Source organism: Anas platyrhynchos, chromosome 1 (genome assembly GCF_047663525.1).
Source record: "Anas platyrhynchos isolate ZD024472 breed Pekin duck chromosome 1, IASCAAS_PekinDuck_T2T, whole genome shotgun sequence".
NCBI classification, from domain to species: Eukaryota; Metazoa; Chordata; class Aves; order Anseriformes; family Anatidae; genus Anas; species Anas platyrhynchos.
The window spans coordinates 31,239,677-31,256,586 of NC_092587.1; the positions used below are offsets into that span (position 1 = coordinate 31,239,677).

The following is a 16,910-nucleotide window of genomic DNA, read 5'->3' on the forward strand; positions in this document are numbered from 1 at the left end:
GCTTTCAGAATTTTAACTCATTGAATAACGCCTTTGAACTGAAGTCAGGAAGAGGTCAGTTTGAGGCAGTGTCTCAATAGGTTACTATACGTGCACTTTGGCTGAATGCATTGTATTGCCATCTCGATTTAAACAAGTGTTTAACTGGAATTGAACATAGTTTACCAGACAGGAAATTGTAGCATCTCATGATGAAGGCTTTATTTTCTGACTGCTGCATAGAGACCTTTTAAGTGTAGACCAATATAATGGGTACATGTGGCTTAGCGTACCCATAGAATTATTTTAACAAAATTATATATATTAAAAAATTACAAGCACACACCACCTTTTGTTCACAGAGATGTTTATTTTTGTCTTCAATGTTCGTAGGGAATACGATTTCACTACAAAAGTGTCTCAGAGAAACTCCATTCAAAATCTAGGCTTAAGAATGAAGGGAAAATATACTTTCAGCTGTACCAGTCCTGAGCAAAGTTTAAATTAAAAAAAAAAAAAAAAAAAAAGTCCTCTAGAGATAGGAAGCAGCACCAATAACACCAGAGGTCCTCTTACTGATATCTGCTCATGCCTTCTTTCCTGTTTGAGAATTGGCAAAAACTGAGGTGGGAAGAATTACTTTATTAGAATGTGGACCTAAGATTCAGAGTCCCAATCTCTCACCAAATGCATTCTGTTACAGTCAGAGCTCAGGGCCTCAGTTTTACTTTCCATTAAGTAGTCAGGACTGCTAACAGCAAGACTGTTGCCCCCACGGTGTAACATTTTACCTTTCTTAAACTGGTAAATAAATATTTATTTAATATACTTATTTTAATAAATATTTATTTCCTAATCAACATCAAGTTCCTGAAAAGTTACATTGTTCTTAGAAGTATACTATTCATATGCAGTTATAAAACTTCTGATAACATCAGGTCTCAAAATAATTCACGTGGCTTACATTCTGTCTTGTTCTTTCAGTGAAAGGATTTCAAGCCATTGGTAACACTCAGTACTTTGTTGGTTTATCCAGGACATTCAGATTCAATCTGACAAAGTAAAATACTTCTAAGAGTCAGAACAGAAAAGGCACTTACTCGTTTTGGGGAAGACACCTGGCAGGTAAAATTTTTATTTTCAAAATAACAAGCCCTTTTTCTGACAATAAAACCCTTAAAAATTATTGTTAGATAAGCGTAAACCCGATGAATAAAACCAACTTATGTGTCCCTTCCCAAGAAAGGTAGTGCTACCCTTGATTGGGATATTGAGAAGTGTGAAAGCATCCAAAAATACTCAGAAGTTTGAGTCACTTCTGTGATACGCCAGCAGGCTATCACAGCTGACATAAAAAAAAAAAAAAAAAAAAAAAAAACTCCAAAGAATTTATGTTTTACAAACTGAAAGCCTCAGAAATTTCCAGACTGCTTCTTACTAGGTACTTGTATGAGCAAGAAAATATAAGATTCTAGTGTTATAACCAGGAACATTGCCTTAGTTACAACCGATAACCTGTGACTCCATCCAGAGGAGTAAATCTCTTATCAACCTTCCTTTCAATTGAATCATTGCCTCATTGATGCTCTGTATAAGGCACTTAGTAAATTTTAAGAGCATCTGACAGTGCTGTTGGTAATTTTGATTTGTCTGTGAGGGAGCCCTGCTAACACTTGAAGATTAACTGGCAAAGGTGTGGAATTATATCTGAAAATAGCCGTATGAACTACAGGCCACAAAACTCTTTCCAGAAGCCACAGCTATTCTCATCTGGGTTCTTACTCCCTTTTCAGCATAAAGTTACCCTTTTTCTAGTTGTCCAGGAATCAGAGCCTCTGAAACCGGATTGTATTTAAACATACGTGAGGAAGCTCTTTTGTTCCTGATCAGCTCTTTAACCACTATTACTGCTCTTTCAATGCATAACCTGTACCCGAGGGAAATGTTCATGGTATTTAACATGAAATTTATAAAAAACCTGTATCTGTCTTCTGGCCAAAAGTCACTGAACCAGTGGCTATGAAGAACCATACAGCAAAACACACCTGTAAGAAGTGTGAGATACTGCCTGCTTCCAAGACAGCACACAGAGAAGTACTGTACTCAAGAAAAAGCCATCGTGCAGTGGGTCTTCTAGATGTCATTCTGAAAGTAAATTTTCTTTGTTCTTTTTTTCCTCTTATCCTCTTTTGTTGGACTGAGGGTTTTTGAAGTTGGTTTACATAAGAGAAACAGAAGCTGCCTACTCAGAATTTTCGCAGGAAATGTAGTCCTCAGCATCTGTGCATGCTCTTCCTTGGATCTCTTTCTCCAGGCAGCACGAAGCGTATTTTCTTGTACCTTGTAAAAAAAAGACCTTTCAGATCTAATTACCTGGCAGTGTTACATCTCCATCAGTTGGAAAGCAGTTTGCTTATTCTTCTGCATTTGGAAGCCTTACAACAGTAGAATCAGAGCCTTTGCAGGATTACGGGCGTGAAGACCAGTAATTGGCATGCCAGAATGCAGCTACCTCAGCCAGAATACTTGAATGGTACAGGACTGGTATGAGTAAGTTTGCTCAGCAAGAACCTCTCCAGTAATTCAATTATGTAAAAATACAGACAACTGAAAAAATCGATAGATGACCTCAAAGCTCCACATATCATCGCTGGTCTTACAGAAACCAAGATAAAGCTGAAGAACTGGGAATAGCACTCACATTCCCTGCTTACAAAAGCAGGCATAATACAGTATTGCACACTTACTGCAGCCACTTACACTGAAATACGTGTAGCCTTAAGAGATCTCCCTCGCTTAGATTAACTCACCGCTGAAGGCTGTTACAGTAAGAGATGATCAGTCAGAGGGCAGATTTTTTTTTTGCTTAGAGAACTGTGCCATCAAGAACTGGACTTGGCATTGAAGCATTTCCATTTACTCTCTGAAAAGAAGTATCAGCTTGAAATATTTCATGCGTGGAATCAGCTTGGAATATCAGCTTGGAATATTTCATGCTCATGGATGATAGTTATGTATTAGATGCATATAAAGCCCAAATTAGACCTCTGTATTCCCAAAGTGGGTATTCAGAAAGTAGGATCTTGCTTAACTAACTGATGCTAAGTGACTGAACAACTCCATCCTTTCCTAATGCCTTTGAACCAAAAGAATCTGCCACCTGTAGAATCCAGTGAGCTTTGGAAGGGGGTAGGGAGCTAGACTCCATAGCACTGGGTACGTATATTTTGTTCATGAGTACACTTTCACTCCTACACACAAGAGGAACACTAAGATCATATGCTTAACAGGTTATGCAAAAAAATAGATTAGTATGCTCTTGTCTTCAGTCATCTTCTCAGTATCTCCAATGTAAATTAAAGCCCTATTAGTCTAGAGCAACGTTTCTTAAGATTTTAAGTTTACGGGAGAGCGTTCAGTTTGCATGCACTTTGACTAAGATCAATACTTATACGAGGAGAACAGTGTAATTAAAGATGGATCAGGCAACTTTTCCAAGTAGTCTAGATCTTGACAACATATTCCTGAAGGACGTCTTGCTCGGATATTCCTACCTCCATTAAGATATGCTCTCGACAGAATAAATAGCATCTTGGAACTATTCTTTAAATCATTGTTACCAGAACAGTATCTTTTCTGGTGGCCATTTTCTTCTTAAACATAGGCAAAAATGAGTGATTATTGCCTTTTACAAACCCTAAATGACACAGTGATCTATTGTGACTATTCTTAGTAATACTCACTTGAGCTATCATATACACTTCTGCCCTTAATCTTCCATGCTTAGCATCTTAAAAGTAAAGCTAAATCTTCCCGTGCACAGTGAACTGTCTGCTCTTACAATTCTGAGTCAATGAACAGAGCAAGCTATTTCAGATGGCTTTTATCAGTATCTCATAATAAAAGGGGCAAGATTAAGATGGAAAACATCTTCAGAGGGATTAAGTGTTATCCAACAGTGGTTCATTTTAATTATTTTTCACCTACACAGTTAAACAGAAACTGTAAACAGCTCCTGCATTAATAAGACTCTAGGATCTGTAGCTAATCTGTTTGGTGCATTTTCTTTCCTTGTTTGAAACCAATGGCATACTTTATGTAGAGAGGAGTACGCCTGAACTCCTAGGCTTTGTACATTGGCGTATCACAATCCTCCTGCACAATGTCTTCAGAAAGTCACTTTCTGTTGGATAGTACCATTTTCTAGCAGAAGTACAGCCATGACTTGCTGTTGCACTATTTACTCCATTCATATCCATCTACACAGGACATTGCAGTAATTTCTGAAAAAATATTGATATGTGGTTAACTTGTGAAGTACATTTTAATAGTTAAATCCTGTAAATTCTAATTAAAACACCGATTTTTCTTTAGATGTCAAAACTAAGCTCAATATCTGATTGTTGTCTTGGACAAATGTCTTAAATCTCTTTCTCCTCTTGTTAGAATTTTGACAGTACAAAAGAAAACCAACTGACCTCTCCTCAGTTTGACTGATTTTATGGTACAACTTTTGCTCATTTGTGAGGTTACACCCCTTCAAACTGAGCCTGCTTTGACATAAATCGGGGAAGAATTTCAGGTAAGAAAAATCTTCAAAAGCTCAAACAGTATTTCCAGCACACCCATATCTTAACATTAAGATAGAAGAACATGTTTGCAAAATATCATATTTGACTGGTCCACTAGCCAAAAACAGCATTAACCTTTTATCCTACCTATCTTATTCCTGAGTTAGCACAGGACAAATTTACAAGCATAGCACTTGCCACTGCTGGAGAAGAAACTAAATTAAGTTGCATCTCCTCTTCTGTATTGTTTCTGACATTTGAAGGGAAGTATAACCAGACTCTGTGTAATAGGCAGCAGAGTCAACTTAAAGGCATGTGACAGAGAAAAACATGCAGATACAGTTAAAGAACCCTGGATATACAAAGAAGTACATAATAGATAGTTCCATGCCAAATTCCTCCTGTATAACAAAAGAATCGTCGATCAGCGTAACGTGGGAAACTGTCAGGCTTTGGAGACAGGAGAGAGAAAAATTAAAGAACCAAAGATGCAGATTCATACATGTGTCAAGTCTACCAGACTTGCATGACCGCTCTAAAGAACTGCTGGAAATAAATTATAAGCATTCTGTCCTACATGGCTACCTAAAAATGTGCTATCCATAATATTAAAAAATTAAAGTGCTCAAATTACAAAGCCCAAACATTTTCTGCGATTTTACAATCTGCCACAAAACATCAGCTATCTAGAGAAATATGTATTAGTTTAAAACCTTAGTCATAGCCCTAATTTTGAGACTTCTAAGATCAAGAAATTTAATTTTAATTTGTTTGTTTGTTTGTTTTTACTATCGCTGCTGTTAGAATCAAGATTTTATATGGCATACTTTAACTTGCTACTAAGTAGAACAACTTTTGCTTATTTCCAATACACAAACTTAATTGCAGAAGAAATCAAAAGATCACAGTCTACAACTGTGTATCCTTTCTATATACCACCTATAGTTAGTGGTAAAGTTAGGAAGATGAAAGACTGAATTGTCACACACTTTATCAGTGAATTAATTATAGGTCATTTTCCCCATTTCCTTCCCCTTTTCCTTTCTGAAGCTAGATGATCAGCACATAAGGGAACTAATTTACATGGAACACTATCACGCTTGCCTTTGTTGGGTCACCATTTCATGAGCAACCCAAAATGTATGGCTATTCTAGACTGGTGCATATATAGAATTTGACAAATAACAATTCTTATGGAGAGAACAGTCACAGAGTAAAATAGCTAATCAAAACACATTACAACATTAAATTTTCACTTTTTATAAATGGAGTAAAGATGCTTTTAAATATATTTACAGTAGAAAAAGGATTTAGGATTACTACTACACGTTGAAATTATTTAGAAATTATGAAAGTGAAGTTCATTTAAATTAGAACATTATGAACAGAGTCAAATTGCCATATTCTGCTTTGAAGTTGTCCGCTCTGCTGTCACTATTGTCACATCCCTTTAATCACAAACAGACAAAAATTATCTTCACTTTGTTTAATGCCAAAATTGGCATCACTGTAATGTAAACACTAGCTATGTAGTATTTCATTCAGAACCACCACAGCTCAAATTTTAGATCCTAGCTGTCTTGCATTGCATCTGTTATATCTGTGGTTAGGAATTGCTTTTCTACATCTTATCCCATGAAGAACAGTGGTTTCCGTAAGACTTTTTTTTTTTCATTCTTTTTGACAATAACTATACTTGTACCATATTTTTGAGATAATTCTCTAGAGACAGCTGAATCATAGTAAAATCCCCTCCATCCTCCTTTCCTTCCAAACCAAATGGCTACTTATTTCTGAAGATACAAAGAGACCTCTTGTTGGCAGTGCTGGGTGGTTTATTCACATAAAGTCAAATGAAAATAAGTTTCCCATTTAGTGAACTACTGGTAATAGATTATTATTTGTCTGCAAGGAATACTGAAATGTGTTAGCATTCATTACATTTTAAATTAGAAACACATTTCATGAAACATCTTGCAACGAGATTCTATCATTAAACTGCTTACTTTAAACAGTTTCAGCTCTCTTGTAATCCATTACATCAGTATATTCTGCAAATAGTCCCACCTAAAAATAAAACATAAAAAAATAAAGTTGAGAAACATGTACTTTTCTTCTAAAAACTAGTGTATGTTATTCAGAACACCAGCCCAGCCCCCAAAACATTTAAGAACCTTAAAATGCATTGTTTTTACAGATACTAAGATTTGGCCAAGTAATTGCAATGAACAGACATCCTATTTAGTAAGATAAAGCAGAATACATAATAAACAGGTCAGTAGTTATCCATCTGAAATAGCCTATAATTAACATTCGATGTCTAAAAAGTTTAAACAGCAACACCAAGGAATGAGGTATGTATGTTCTCAGATATCACATCAGACTTTCATTTTATGCAACTAACTGTATTTCACAACTAGCATCTTACAAAATAGAACAGTACTGTTGTGCCTGTAGAAGTACTGCATTAAAAACAGAAAAATACATTACTACAAGAAACCACCAAACACCACAATTGTCAGGGGCTACAAAAATCCATTGCTTTAGCTGTTACAAAGATGTACCACATGTTGGTCATAATTTAGGGCTGGATTCAAGAAGGTCCATCCAATTTTTACATGGGCTTAAAAATATGTATTTTGAAAGAAAAAGAAAAGAATCACAGGAGTGTAAGTGGACTACCCCACTAGAAGGAACTAAATGGACTTCTGTACTGAACCTGAATCTATAATTTAAATCTATACATGGATTGGATGAGTGTGTATCAAAACACTTATTGGCTGTAAACAAAAATGCAAAAATCTGTATTCACAAAAATATTTTATTGGTAATTTTACATAATACCAGATGGGATTGTAGATAGTTCTGCTCTGCATCAGTATATTGCTAAGTGCGTAAATGTTGACAGTTTATGCCATAAAGTAGGATACTGAGGCTTTTTTTTGTATGATTTATGACATAATATCCTCTAATAGGCCAAATCAAAAGAAGTTGATTCAAAATAATAAAAAATAAAAAGTATTATTTCCTTATTCTTGTGCAACATCTGATATTTCTGTAATGAAATGGTAACTGACTGTATAACACTAGGTAAATTTGGGGCAAGGAAACAGCACTAAGCAGAAATAAGAACTGCACTTCAGTTATTTTTAAAGCTTTTTCCAAACTTCCATACTTCCAAATGTTAGTTTTTGCCAAATGCTTAGTCATCTGAGGTTCAATATTTGTTATACAACATAGAAAACCAGTGTACAATGACAATGTAGTACTTCACCTGAATTGTAAAGTTAACCAATTGATGTTTAGAATGTGTTTTCTATTTTGCTTGTAAACATTACAATAAGTGTTTTAAGTGTGAAAAAATATTGGTAAAACCATCAACATAATTCATTAACAGTAATCTAGTAAAATGTGTCAAACATTGGCAAAAATTCATACAAATGTTTTATTTAATAACATTTTTCCTATTTAACCACACCAAGTACCAGCAGGTGTTTTTTAAGAAGATAATTATTATGAAAATTCTGTTGCAGCAATAGTTGATTAAGTTGATCTTTGACTTGCATACATATAACTATGTTTCACAATTCTCAAATAATACATATTTAGGCAGCTTGAACTATGTTATAAAAATTTAAATTCAGTACATGCCAATAGTAGAGACTCCAAGAGTTGTTAGAATTCACTAAACTAAAAGTGAAAATGGACTTACCAATAACACTGCATATGAACATTCAAACCACATTTTCATGGCACCTTTACACACGAAGATTAAAAAGTTGGTCTGAAAATGCTTTGTAAGCATTTTTAGATTGCATTTAAATTATTTCTACCACTGCACTTTTTTTTCTTCTTTTTAAACTGCATAAATTATGTTCCAGTAAACATACCAATTGTGCATGGATAATCTGTCATGAAAATGTGGTAACAGGTGGCAGAAGTTATGTATTTGCATGTTTTAAAGAGAAGAGACTAAAGAAACTGGAGGAAATAAACTTTAATGAGATTCTCCATTCAGCGATGAAGCTTCTCCTCTGGGTGAAGATGACCTGGACATTCCCCTCTCTGTGTTGTCAGAGCTAGAACCACTCTGACTGTGTTGATCTGCAGAAGCAGCACTAGAAGCAGGTGGTGACTTAGTTTTCTCCTTAAAGTCTGTAATTATGACCGTCAGATCTCCAACGGTAACTTCCAAATGCTGAGCACTACTTCGATCCACATTTTTCAATCGTGGCCTAAATAAAGCAAATAGTGGTATTAAAAACACACATACCATCTCATTATCTTGTCTTTCTCCTACATTTCCAAGCTCCAGAGAATACGCATGTAACATCAGTGTAATACTGCCTTGTGGAACAGGTAACACAGAAGATGACAAAGTACCACAAGTGTTTATGCTAGAGCATTTCCTGGTTTTACTTTAAAATAGGTGAAAATAACACATTACCTTTGCCACTTTCTATAAGATTATAAAATATTCATAAGGTAATTGTTTATAACTGCACAATAACACAAATGTGTTACACGTGAAGTTTTGTGTGTTTATTCTTTAAATTACATCTTTCATTATTTTGGCTATAAAAATTTGTAAATCTCATCTAGAGAAGGATGCATCTCTGCAGCAGCCTTAAGCAACAATTCTAGGTAGAGAATGGTGTTCAGCAATGAAGATGTCAGTGTACAAAAACCTTATCTGTGCCTTTTGAATTCAACAACAGTTTTAGCTACAAAATCCTGCATTCCAAAAGTGTTAACGTGTAGCAGGTATATTTCATTTAAAAATCTCACCAAGACTGCCAGTATATTATTTGAACTGCCCTTTGTGTTCACAGAATAATTCTGATATCCCTGGCACATGCTGTGATTTAAAATATGCACAGAGCTCAGTAATCACACAGCATTGATAGGTTAAGTCTCTTCATCTATTCTGTCAATTGTTTGATTTTTCACAACAGAAAGAACCATAAAAGAACAGTTTGACTTATGTTCTGCCATCATATTTTTGCTAGTGATGAGCATGAAGTACTTTCAATTTACTATTTTCCTTTGACAACCCTGGGAAACTGTCATGAGGCAGCTGAATTTATACAAGCAGTTACGAATGGCAGAGCTTTATGCCTTTAACTGACTCCACAGCTTTCACCAGCTCAAGCTGCAATAAAATAAATTAATATGACATCACGTTAGCAGGTGTGCTAACAGCAAAGTCCTAACCTTTACCCTATCATCTAACTTTGTTTGAAGTAGAATTGGTTCCCAGTCACTTCAACTGAAACACCTCGTGCCTTTCCTCCACTAGACAGAGGACTTGACATCTTGTTCCCCTGAGGCTGAAGTAGGGTGACGGAAGAATCTAAAAGAACTGAAAAATCTGCTGCTCTCTAACATGGGAACAGTGTGAAAAAATTCAGCATTACCAACCTGTATATGTGACGTTCCTGAAGCTTATTAATCATATTTAGTGTGTATTCGGATTTTATGATTGTTTCCAGCAAATTTTCAAGCAAAGAGAAAGAGATATCACTTTCCCAAAAGGATATTGAAGAAATATGCTTAAACTCATCAAGCATTCTTAATTTGTTATCCTATCTAGTGAATTAATTGTGAAAAAAGGAACTGTGTGAAGTGCTTAAATATTATTTCCAGTAGCCATTGTTAATGTGAATCTCAATACTGGTATTTCATTCCACGGCTTTTATTTTATTTATTTTTTTTAAATGTTCTCTCTCTTTCCCTACCTTCGTTTTGTGTTTCTAATGTACAATTCAAGCATCTCTATTTCAATTTATAATATATTTATAATATATTTATAATTTATAATTAGCCTCATTAAAACTTACTATTTTAACTTCAGATACTTCATAATCAAAGTACTTTAGCTGTGTATGGTAAGCTAGTAAATTTAAGTACTGGAAAAAGAAAAAAAAATAAAAGAAATGCATTCTTCCTGTTGGAACGTCTTAAGTCCCCTTAATCCTAACCATAACTATCCTAAAGACTGTTCTCTCTCAACTCACAATCTCGCTCTGCTTCTCATCCTGATGATCCTATTTCAGGCACAAGAGAAGCATCTGCTACTTCTCTGCATAACTAATCCCAAAGGATCTTCCTTGGCTGGACTACTTTGGAATGCTTCCAAAAAAAAAATCAATAGTTCCTCCCACTTTTGATTAGACTACATGTCTTGTATACTGCCAAGCTTTCTGGCACCACATTCTTGCTGCAGTAACATTATGCTTAGGCTGTGATGATTTGGGGGCTAAATTTACTGCTTTTGTTTTCCACTTTGCACCTTTCTCCTGCTCTTACAGGAAAAGCAATGATTTTTACAACTGCTTGTCTGTACCACGATGTTTCATGTTCTCTGTTCCAAGAGTCCATCTTCAGTATCCCAGATGTAGCACAGGGATTTTTATCACTACGTAGCATAAGCACCTTACTCTGTCACATTAATTTATACCCCAGTTGAGCCTTTCTTTGAGTCTTTAAGTGTGGGAGACAGAGGGATTTGGCCAACCTCTTTTCCGTGGTCTGTGGGGACAGGACAAGGGGCAATGGCCACAAAATGGAGCCCAGGAAGTTCCACACCAACATGCGAAATAATTTCTTCATGGTGAGGGTGACAGAGCACTGGCACAGGCTGCCCAGGGAGGTTGTGGGGTCTCCTTCTCTGGAGATATTTAAGGCCCATCTAGACACCTACCTGGGCAACCTGCTCTAGGGAACCTGCTTTGGCAGTAGACCCAATGATCTCTTGAGGTCCCTTCCAACCCCTACAATTCTTTCAAAATTTCTTCCAATTCTGCAAGGAAGCAATACCTATGTTCACTTCCCACTTCTCTGCAATGTGGTACTGGTTCTTTCTATCCCTCCCTCCTTCCCCCCCCCCAGTTTTTCTGCATGAAATCTAGTCGCTCTGGTCCCCTCTTTTTCCAGATCCTAGCATTATGTTTTGCATACCTAGTTTTGTATGGTGTGAAAAAGACACCTGAAACCCTTAATACCCAACTCCTCTCTATATTCATCTGGTCTCCATCTTCTGGTTAAGATTACAAACTGCAAGTTTTCTTTGCATTTAATAGCCATCCTAAAACAATGAAACTTTGATATAAATATTTAACCTTATTGTTCAAAGGAGTTTGTCACAGAACTTACAAAGCAGTAAAATCATGGATCATCTTTGTATTTTCTTTTTTTTTAATTACGATTTACCAATACTGCAAAAAGTTTCTTAAAATTTTTACCTGGTTTTCTTATGACTGTTCTTTTTGCTAGTTGTTTCCTTTTCACTTTTTTCCTTTTCTACTTTGTCTTTCTTCTCTTTCTTTGATTGCGCAGGGGGCATGAATTGCTGAGGAACCTGTTGTGCAACCAGCTGAGAGACAGGTCGAGGTTTCCTGTGTGCACATATATATAAATGTATATAAACATAATGCTTGGAATTTACAACCGTCTCAAACTTTCTACACTGAATTAATTAACATTAATATTCACTATAAAAAGAAATACTGCTAAAACTTATGTAGTTGCTAATACTTCTTTGACACAGCATATCAAAATTAAACCAAATATAGCCTTTTGATTCATTTATTTGCATTATCAATAAAGGAGATGATTATTTTAAAGTATTTAGAGACAAGACTTTGCAGCATGTCTTCTTCTCCTTGCTGTTATATCCAGACAGAGACTCCAAAGTGTGAAGCTTTCAGAGGGAATACTTTATCATCCTCTCCCAGTCCCCTTGAGTGATGAAGGGGTCTGTTTTGAGCGTACTGCAAACAAGATGACCTTTCAGGTATGAGAGCTAAAGCCACTGTTGGTATTAGAGAGTAAAACTTGTTTCAGCTCAAACAAATTCACCGAAGGCAATGACAAATCCTGTTAAGTTGTATGTTGTTTTTATTGAGTTCTTCACAAAAAAAAAAAAAAAAAAAAAAAGTATATATACTTCAGTTAACAGCAGTAAGATGTAGCTGTCAGAACATAAATAAAAGCTGGCAGCAGAAGCTTCCAACCACATTCCATCACAATGCACAGCACAGGTTTCTTTTCCAAATTTTGATGCAAACCAAAAACCAAGGGAGAGGAGGTGCAGCAGTATGATGCTCCTGTAAGCATAACAGTGCTGCAAGTAATTTTGAAATTGACTCATTTTTACTGTATTTTCTAATAGGATATGAGAACTCTAACATGAAATGAAACGCTTTTACTCTTTCCAATGCAAACATATTTCTTTATTTTGAGGTTTTGTAATTAAGCAATTTCCAATCATGACGCACAAAAATAAAGGTTCAGTAATTCTATAAAGATTTTGAAGATGCAAATTTCTACTCCAAAATAAATGTTTACCCTGCAAAGCTCTTGGGTTTTGCTAGTTGTGTTGTGGCTTTGTTTGTTTGGTTGTTTTTTAAATAGAAAAAGCACAAATTATATACACTGTCATACTCTAAAAATACAAAGCAATTACTAAATCTACAGAAGCTATCAGCTGTTATGCACATCTATTGACCCCAACCCACACGATCACCTTACTGGCACTTGTTGCTTAGGTGAAGTACTGAGTGCAAAAGCAAAAAAAAATATCAAAGGAGCTGCCATTAGCAAGTTATATTTTCAGTAATGATTGCAGTAGTTCAGGTTACAGAGAAAGAGCCAAGTTACAAGAGTGCACAAAGTGCAGGAAAGGCAGTTGGTACAAGACAGTAGAGATTTCACGAGTCTTCACAGCAAGTTCTTAATGAATCAAAGATAAAATAAAACCTAAGAAAAATTTAAACATATAAGAACTTCAGGGTGAAGACTAAGCTACCAAATACCCACTCATGAACTGAGCCCATGCTAACTCACAGAGAGAAAAAGATCAGCAACAGATTAGTGAAAACTACACAGTTTATATCAGCTAGCAAATGTATGAGCACATGCTTTTTGGGTGAGCACAGCAAGTAGTACCTCAGAAAACACATAAAATACTGAGTCCAATATCACTGAAATGACTCAATGGACTATAAAAATTGTTTACGTGAACAGAGTACACAGAACGTTGTTTAGAAAACTTGCCCCAGAACTGTTTCAAGTGCTTGTCGTAGCAGTTCATAACAAGACAGGAAGAAACCAAGGTGTAATTGATGCATGAACTTACCAGTTTGGGTAGAAAACATTTGTGATATATAAACAAAACTCATCACCCATCTCAAATGGAAGACTGCTCCAGGAGACAGGGCTATGCGAGTTAATATTTCTAGTGACAGCCAGGTGACAATCCCACCATTGCTACACAGTGACCTGAGAGGATAATCTGATGTATTGTTTGTGAAGTAAGACAGTAGTGAATTTCCGCACACAGAATTAATTATTGCCCTGGGTTGTGAACAACATGACAATCATGGAAATTTAGTAAAGAGGTGGAAAAAAAAAATCTTTAAATTACAAATTCATATTTACAAATTCTCAGTTTGCAACAATTTCAATTCCAGAGGGCAAACTAGAATATTTTTGGTAGAGCACAGCTGGGAAAATAGGGTTAGAACTAAGTCCTAGGTTTAGAACATTGTTTATCTAGTGTCTAATACCATAAAATGAAATAGGGGAGAAAACAAAAAAAAAAAAAAAAAAAAAAAAGGATCTTCGTCACAAGGAACACAAGTTGATTAAGACAAAAAGACCAAAAAAAAAAAAAAAAAAGCCTAGAGAATAATGTTTGGAAAGATGCACTAAAAATAAATCAAAAAATAAATCAAGTTCTACATGGTTTTGTTGTGACAACAAATTCCACTGAGTTATTATACTCATCCTGATTAAACATCCATCTTCCCTCTGGTTACTTGAGACATAGTTTTGGCCCAACTCTTTGCATCTCTCTCGCAGAAGCACATCCATACTGAGGGTATTACTTTGCCCGAAGAGTGTTAAAGTTCCTCATCTCTCAAGTGTACATTTAATTTGGTGTCGGTTATCTCTGAAACTAAAAATATCCATTATGTCTATGTTCTGTAATTTGTTAACTACTTTGTTATTTGCAAATTTCTTAAGTAAGGTGTTCAACGTTTTTGTTTAAAAAATAAAATAAAATAAAATAAAATAAAATAAAATAATAAAATAAAATAAAATAAAATAAAATAAAATAAAATAAAATAAAATAAAATAAAAATTCACATCTCAGCAATGATTTAGTCATTCACATGTTCCTTCTTTTCCCCTCAGGGACTCAACAAGGGGCTACTGAACTGCAAGCCAACAGCTGGCAAGGCACACAGGCTTCAGAAGATAATTTCACTCATGAAGTTTTAAACCGATGGAATTGTTTGTGATTTAGTGGTAGCTGGATCATGTCATTCAAACATGAGGGAACTTATACAGAGAAAGGGTTTCTTGCAGAAAGATAAATATAAGAAAAACTATTCCTGTAGCAGGAAATTGAGTTTGATCATTTGCCAAAATATGCCTACTGAAATTACCAGATTTCAAAACCTGTTAAGAGTCCTTGTAAAAAGCTGCAACAGAGTAAATACAGATAACGTTACCGTTGCCTATTAAACTATCAACATACTTACGGTAGTTTGCTTTTTGAGCATATGCAAGAGCACCTGAGCTAACAGGTAAAGCAGCTCTGTAAACTTCTGCAGTACGATTACAGTGCTTGTGCCTCCCCCTGGGAGTGGCTTTACAACGGAACAAGCCAGACCTACTGGCAGAAATGTTCATAAATACTGTATCACCTGTTCACACACACATGGTTGGCCACTCGAAACTTTGCAGTTTTATTTAGTGATTTCACTTCAGTTGTTTTAATAGGAACACCGTACAAAGTTCTGTCAGTTCTTTCCAATGGGAAAAGAAGTTCAAGGTTTATGCGCTAACCACTGCAACAAAAACTGATTTAACGAGCTTCCAAGAAGCTGCTAAACACCCCAGCTCCAAATATTCTGCATCTCCTTCTCCAACACTCAGTTTTCCTTTTCGGGCAGCGTCACCTTTCTAAGTCACCACCACAAGTTACCATACTTCTACTGATGGTTCTGTTCTAATCCCATCTATCACGGTTTTATTATCCCAGTCCAATGTTACTTTGAAGGTGCTGCATACAAATGCTCACACATTTCATAATCTCCTTAAAATATATATATATATATATTGTTTTTTAAAACACCAGTAGATATAAATGCAAACATTCAAATACACTTTTTTTTCTTCTCAACAATTCCCTTAAATCTAACTGACAAGGATCTCATTATTTTAACTCTATTCTTGTTGCAGGATGTGACTCCATTTAATTTTACAGGATTCGATCCTGCTGCACTTTTAGAAGATGTATTTGCAGAGGCTGCAGAGGACTGTCTATATGTGATTTGTGTGTAGAAATGCATTTAACACTGATGCTCCCAAAGGCAGCAGATATTTAATACCGGGAAGGATGGGCTAGTTCTTGTTGTTGGTATTCTTAAAATAAACATGTATTCCAATTCAAGAATATAAGCAGTGCACTAGACACAAATGATATCTGGAACTTACGCCCCTAGCCATTTCCCTTTCTCAGAGCTCACCACAATACTTTGCTGCTTGTAAGTCATTTGGGACTTACTTTGGAACTTCATAATATCCCACACCTGGCAGTCATCAATAATCTACATAAATAAAATTTTGACCCGTTTGAAACAGCAGGTAACTCGGTCCCATGACAAGAAAGAGGGTCAGATTTGAAAGCAAGCTGAAAAATAGCAAAGTACAATAGAATCACCAACACAGGCAGCACAAGTACAGCAAACTCTCGGTCACGTGGGCTGTGCACCACGCATGCAGTGGGACAACAATGCTGGGTTAATGCTGAAGCTTCTTGGGGTCTGGCTGAATTTATTTCAGATGGGCCACAGCTACATTTGCACAGTGCTATTCAGTAGCCATAGTGGGCCCATAAAGCACTTCTGCACTACTGTTTGTACATAGTAGTGTACACAGTGGGACTCGCTGGAGACCCGTGTCAGCAGGATGCTCCCCTGCATGCAGGGTTCAGTGAGGACTCGCCCATTTGGTGCCTGATATCCTGAACTAACCGAGCCCACCAAATCGAATGGCCAAGCAGCAGAGCGCAAAGACATCAACAGCCCTACCTCAGAGCAGCCAACACCTTCGCTCTGATTCAGTGAGAGCCACGCCAGACTTGAACTGGCCCACGCAGAACTAGTACTCTGTCCTCCCAGTATCGCAGAGCTCAGAGCTTAGGCTCTTCCACCTGGAGAAGCTAGATGGTATAATTAATTCTCAGTGCTGATCACAGTTACCTTTTCAACTTGCTGTGGGAAAAGCGTACTGTCATATATAATACTCAGTTTACAGAGTCCATATATTCTGAAGAATCTATCACAT

At 36.1% G+C, this 16,910-nt stretch overlaps 1 protein-coding gene across 2 annotated transcripts in view; it reads right to left on the bottom strand.

Annotated features, from left to right (window-relative positions):
- Positions 1–329: 329 nt before the first annotated feature.
- YAF2 (YY1 associated factor 2) overlaps positions 330–16,910 on the bottom strand; it is a 35,125-nt gene continuing 18,544 nt past the window's right edge. Inside the window, exons 3-5 of one of the 2 annotated variants that reach the window (XR_011807146.1) lie at positions 11,795–11,947; positions 6,557–8,785; positions 330–4,262 (exon numbers count right to left, since the gene is read on the bottom strand). Coding sequence is in view for 1 of the 2 variants with exons in the window: in XM_027457095.3 (XP_027312896.1) it covers positions 8,548–8,785; positions 11,795–11,947 (391 nt within the window). In the remaining variant the exon portion in view is untranslated. Of the gene's footprint in view, positions 8,786–11,794; positions 11,948–16,910 lie in introns of both variants that reach the window. The other variant, XM_027457095.3, reaches the window with a different exon arrangement.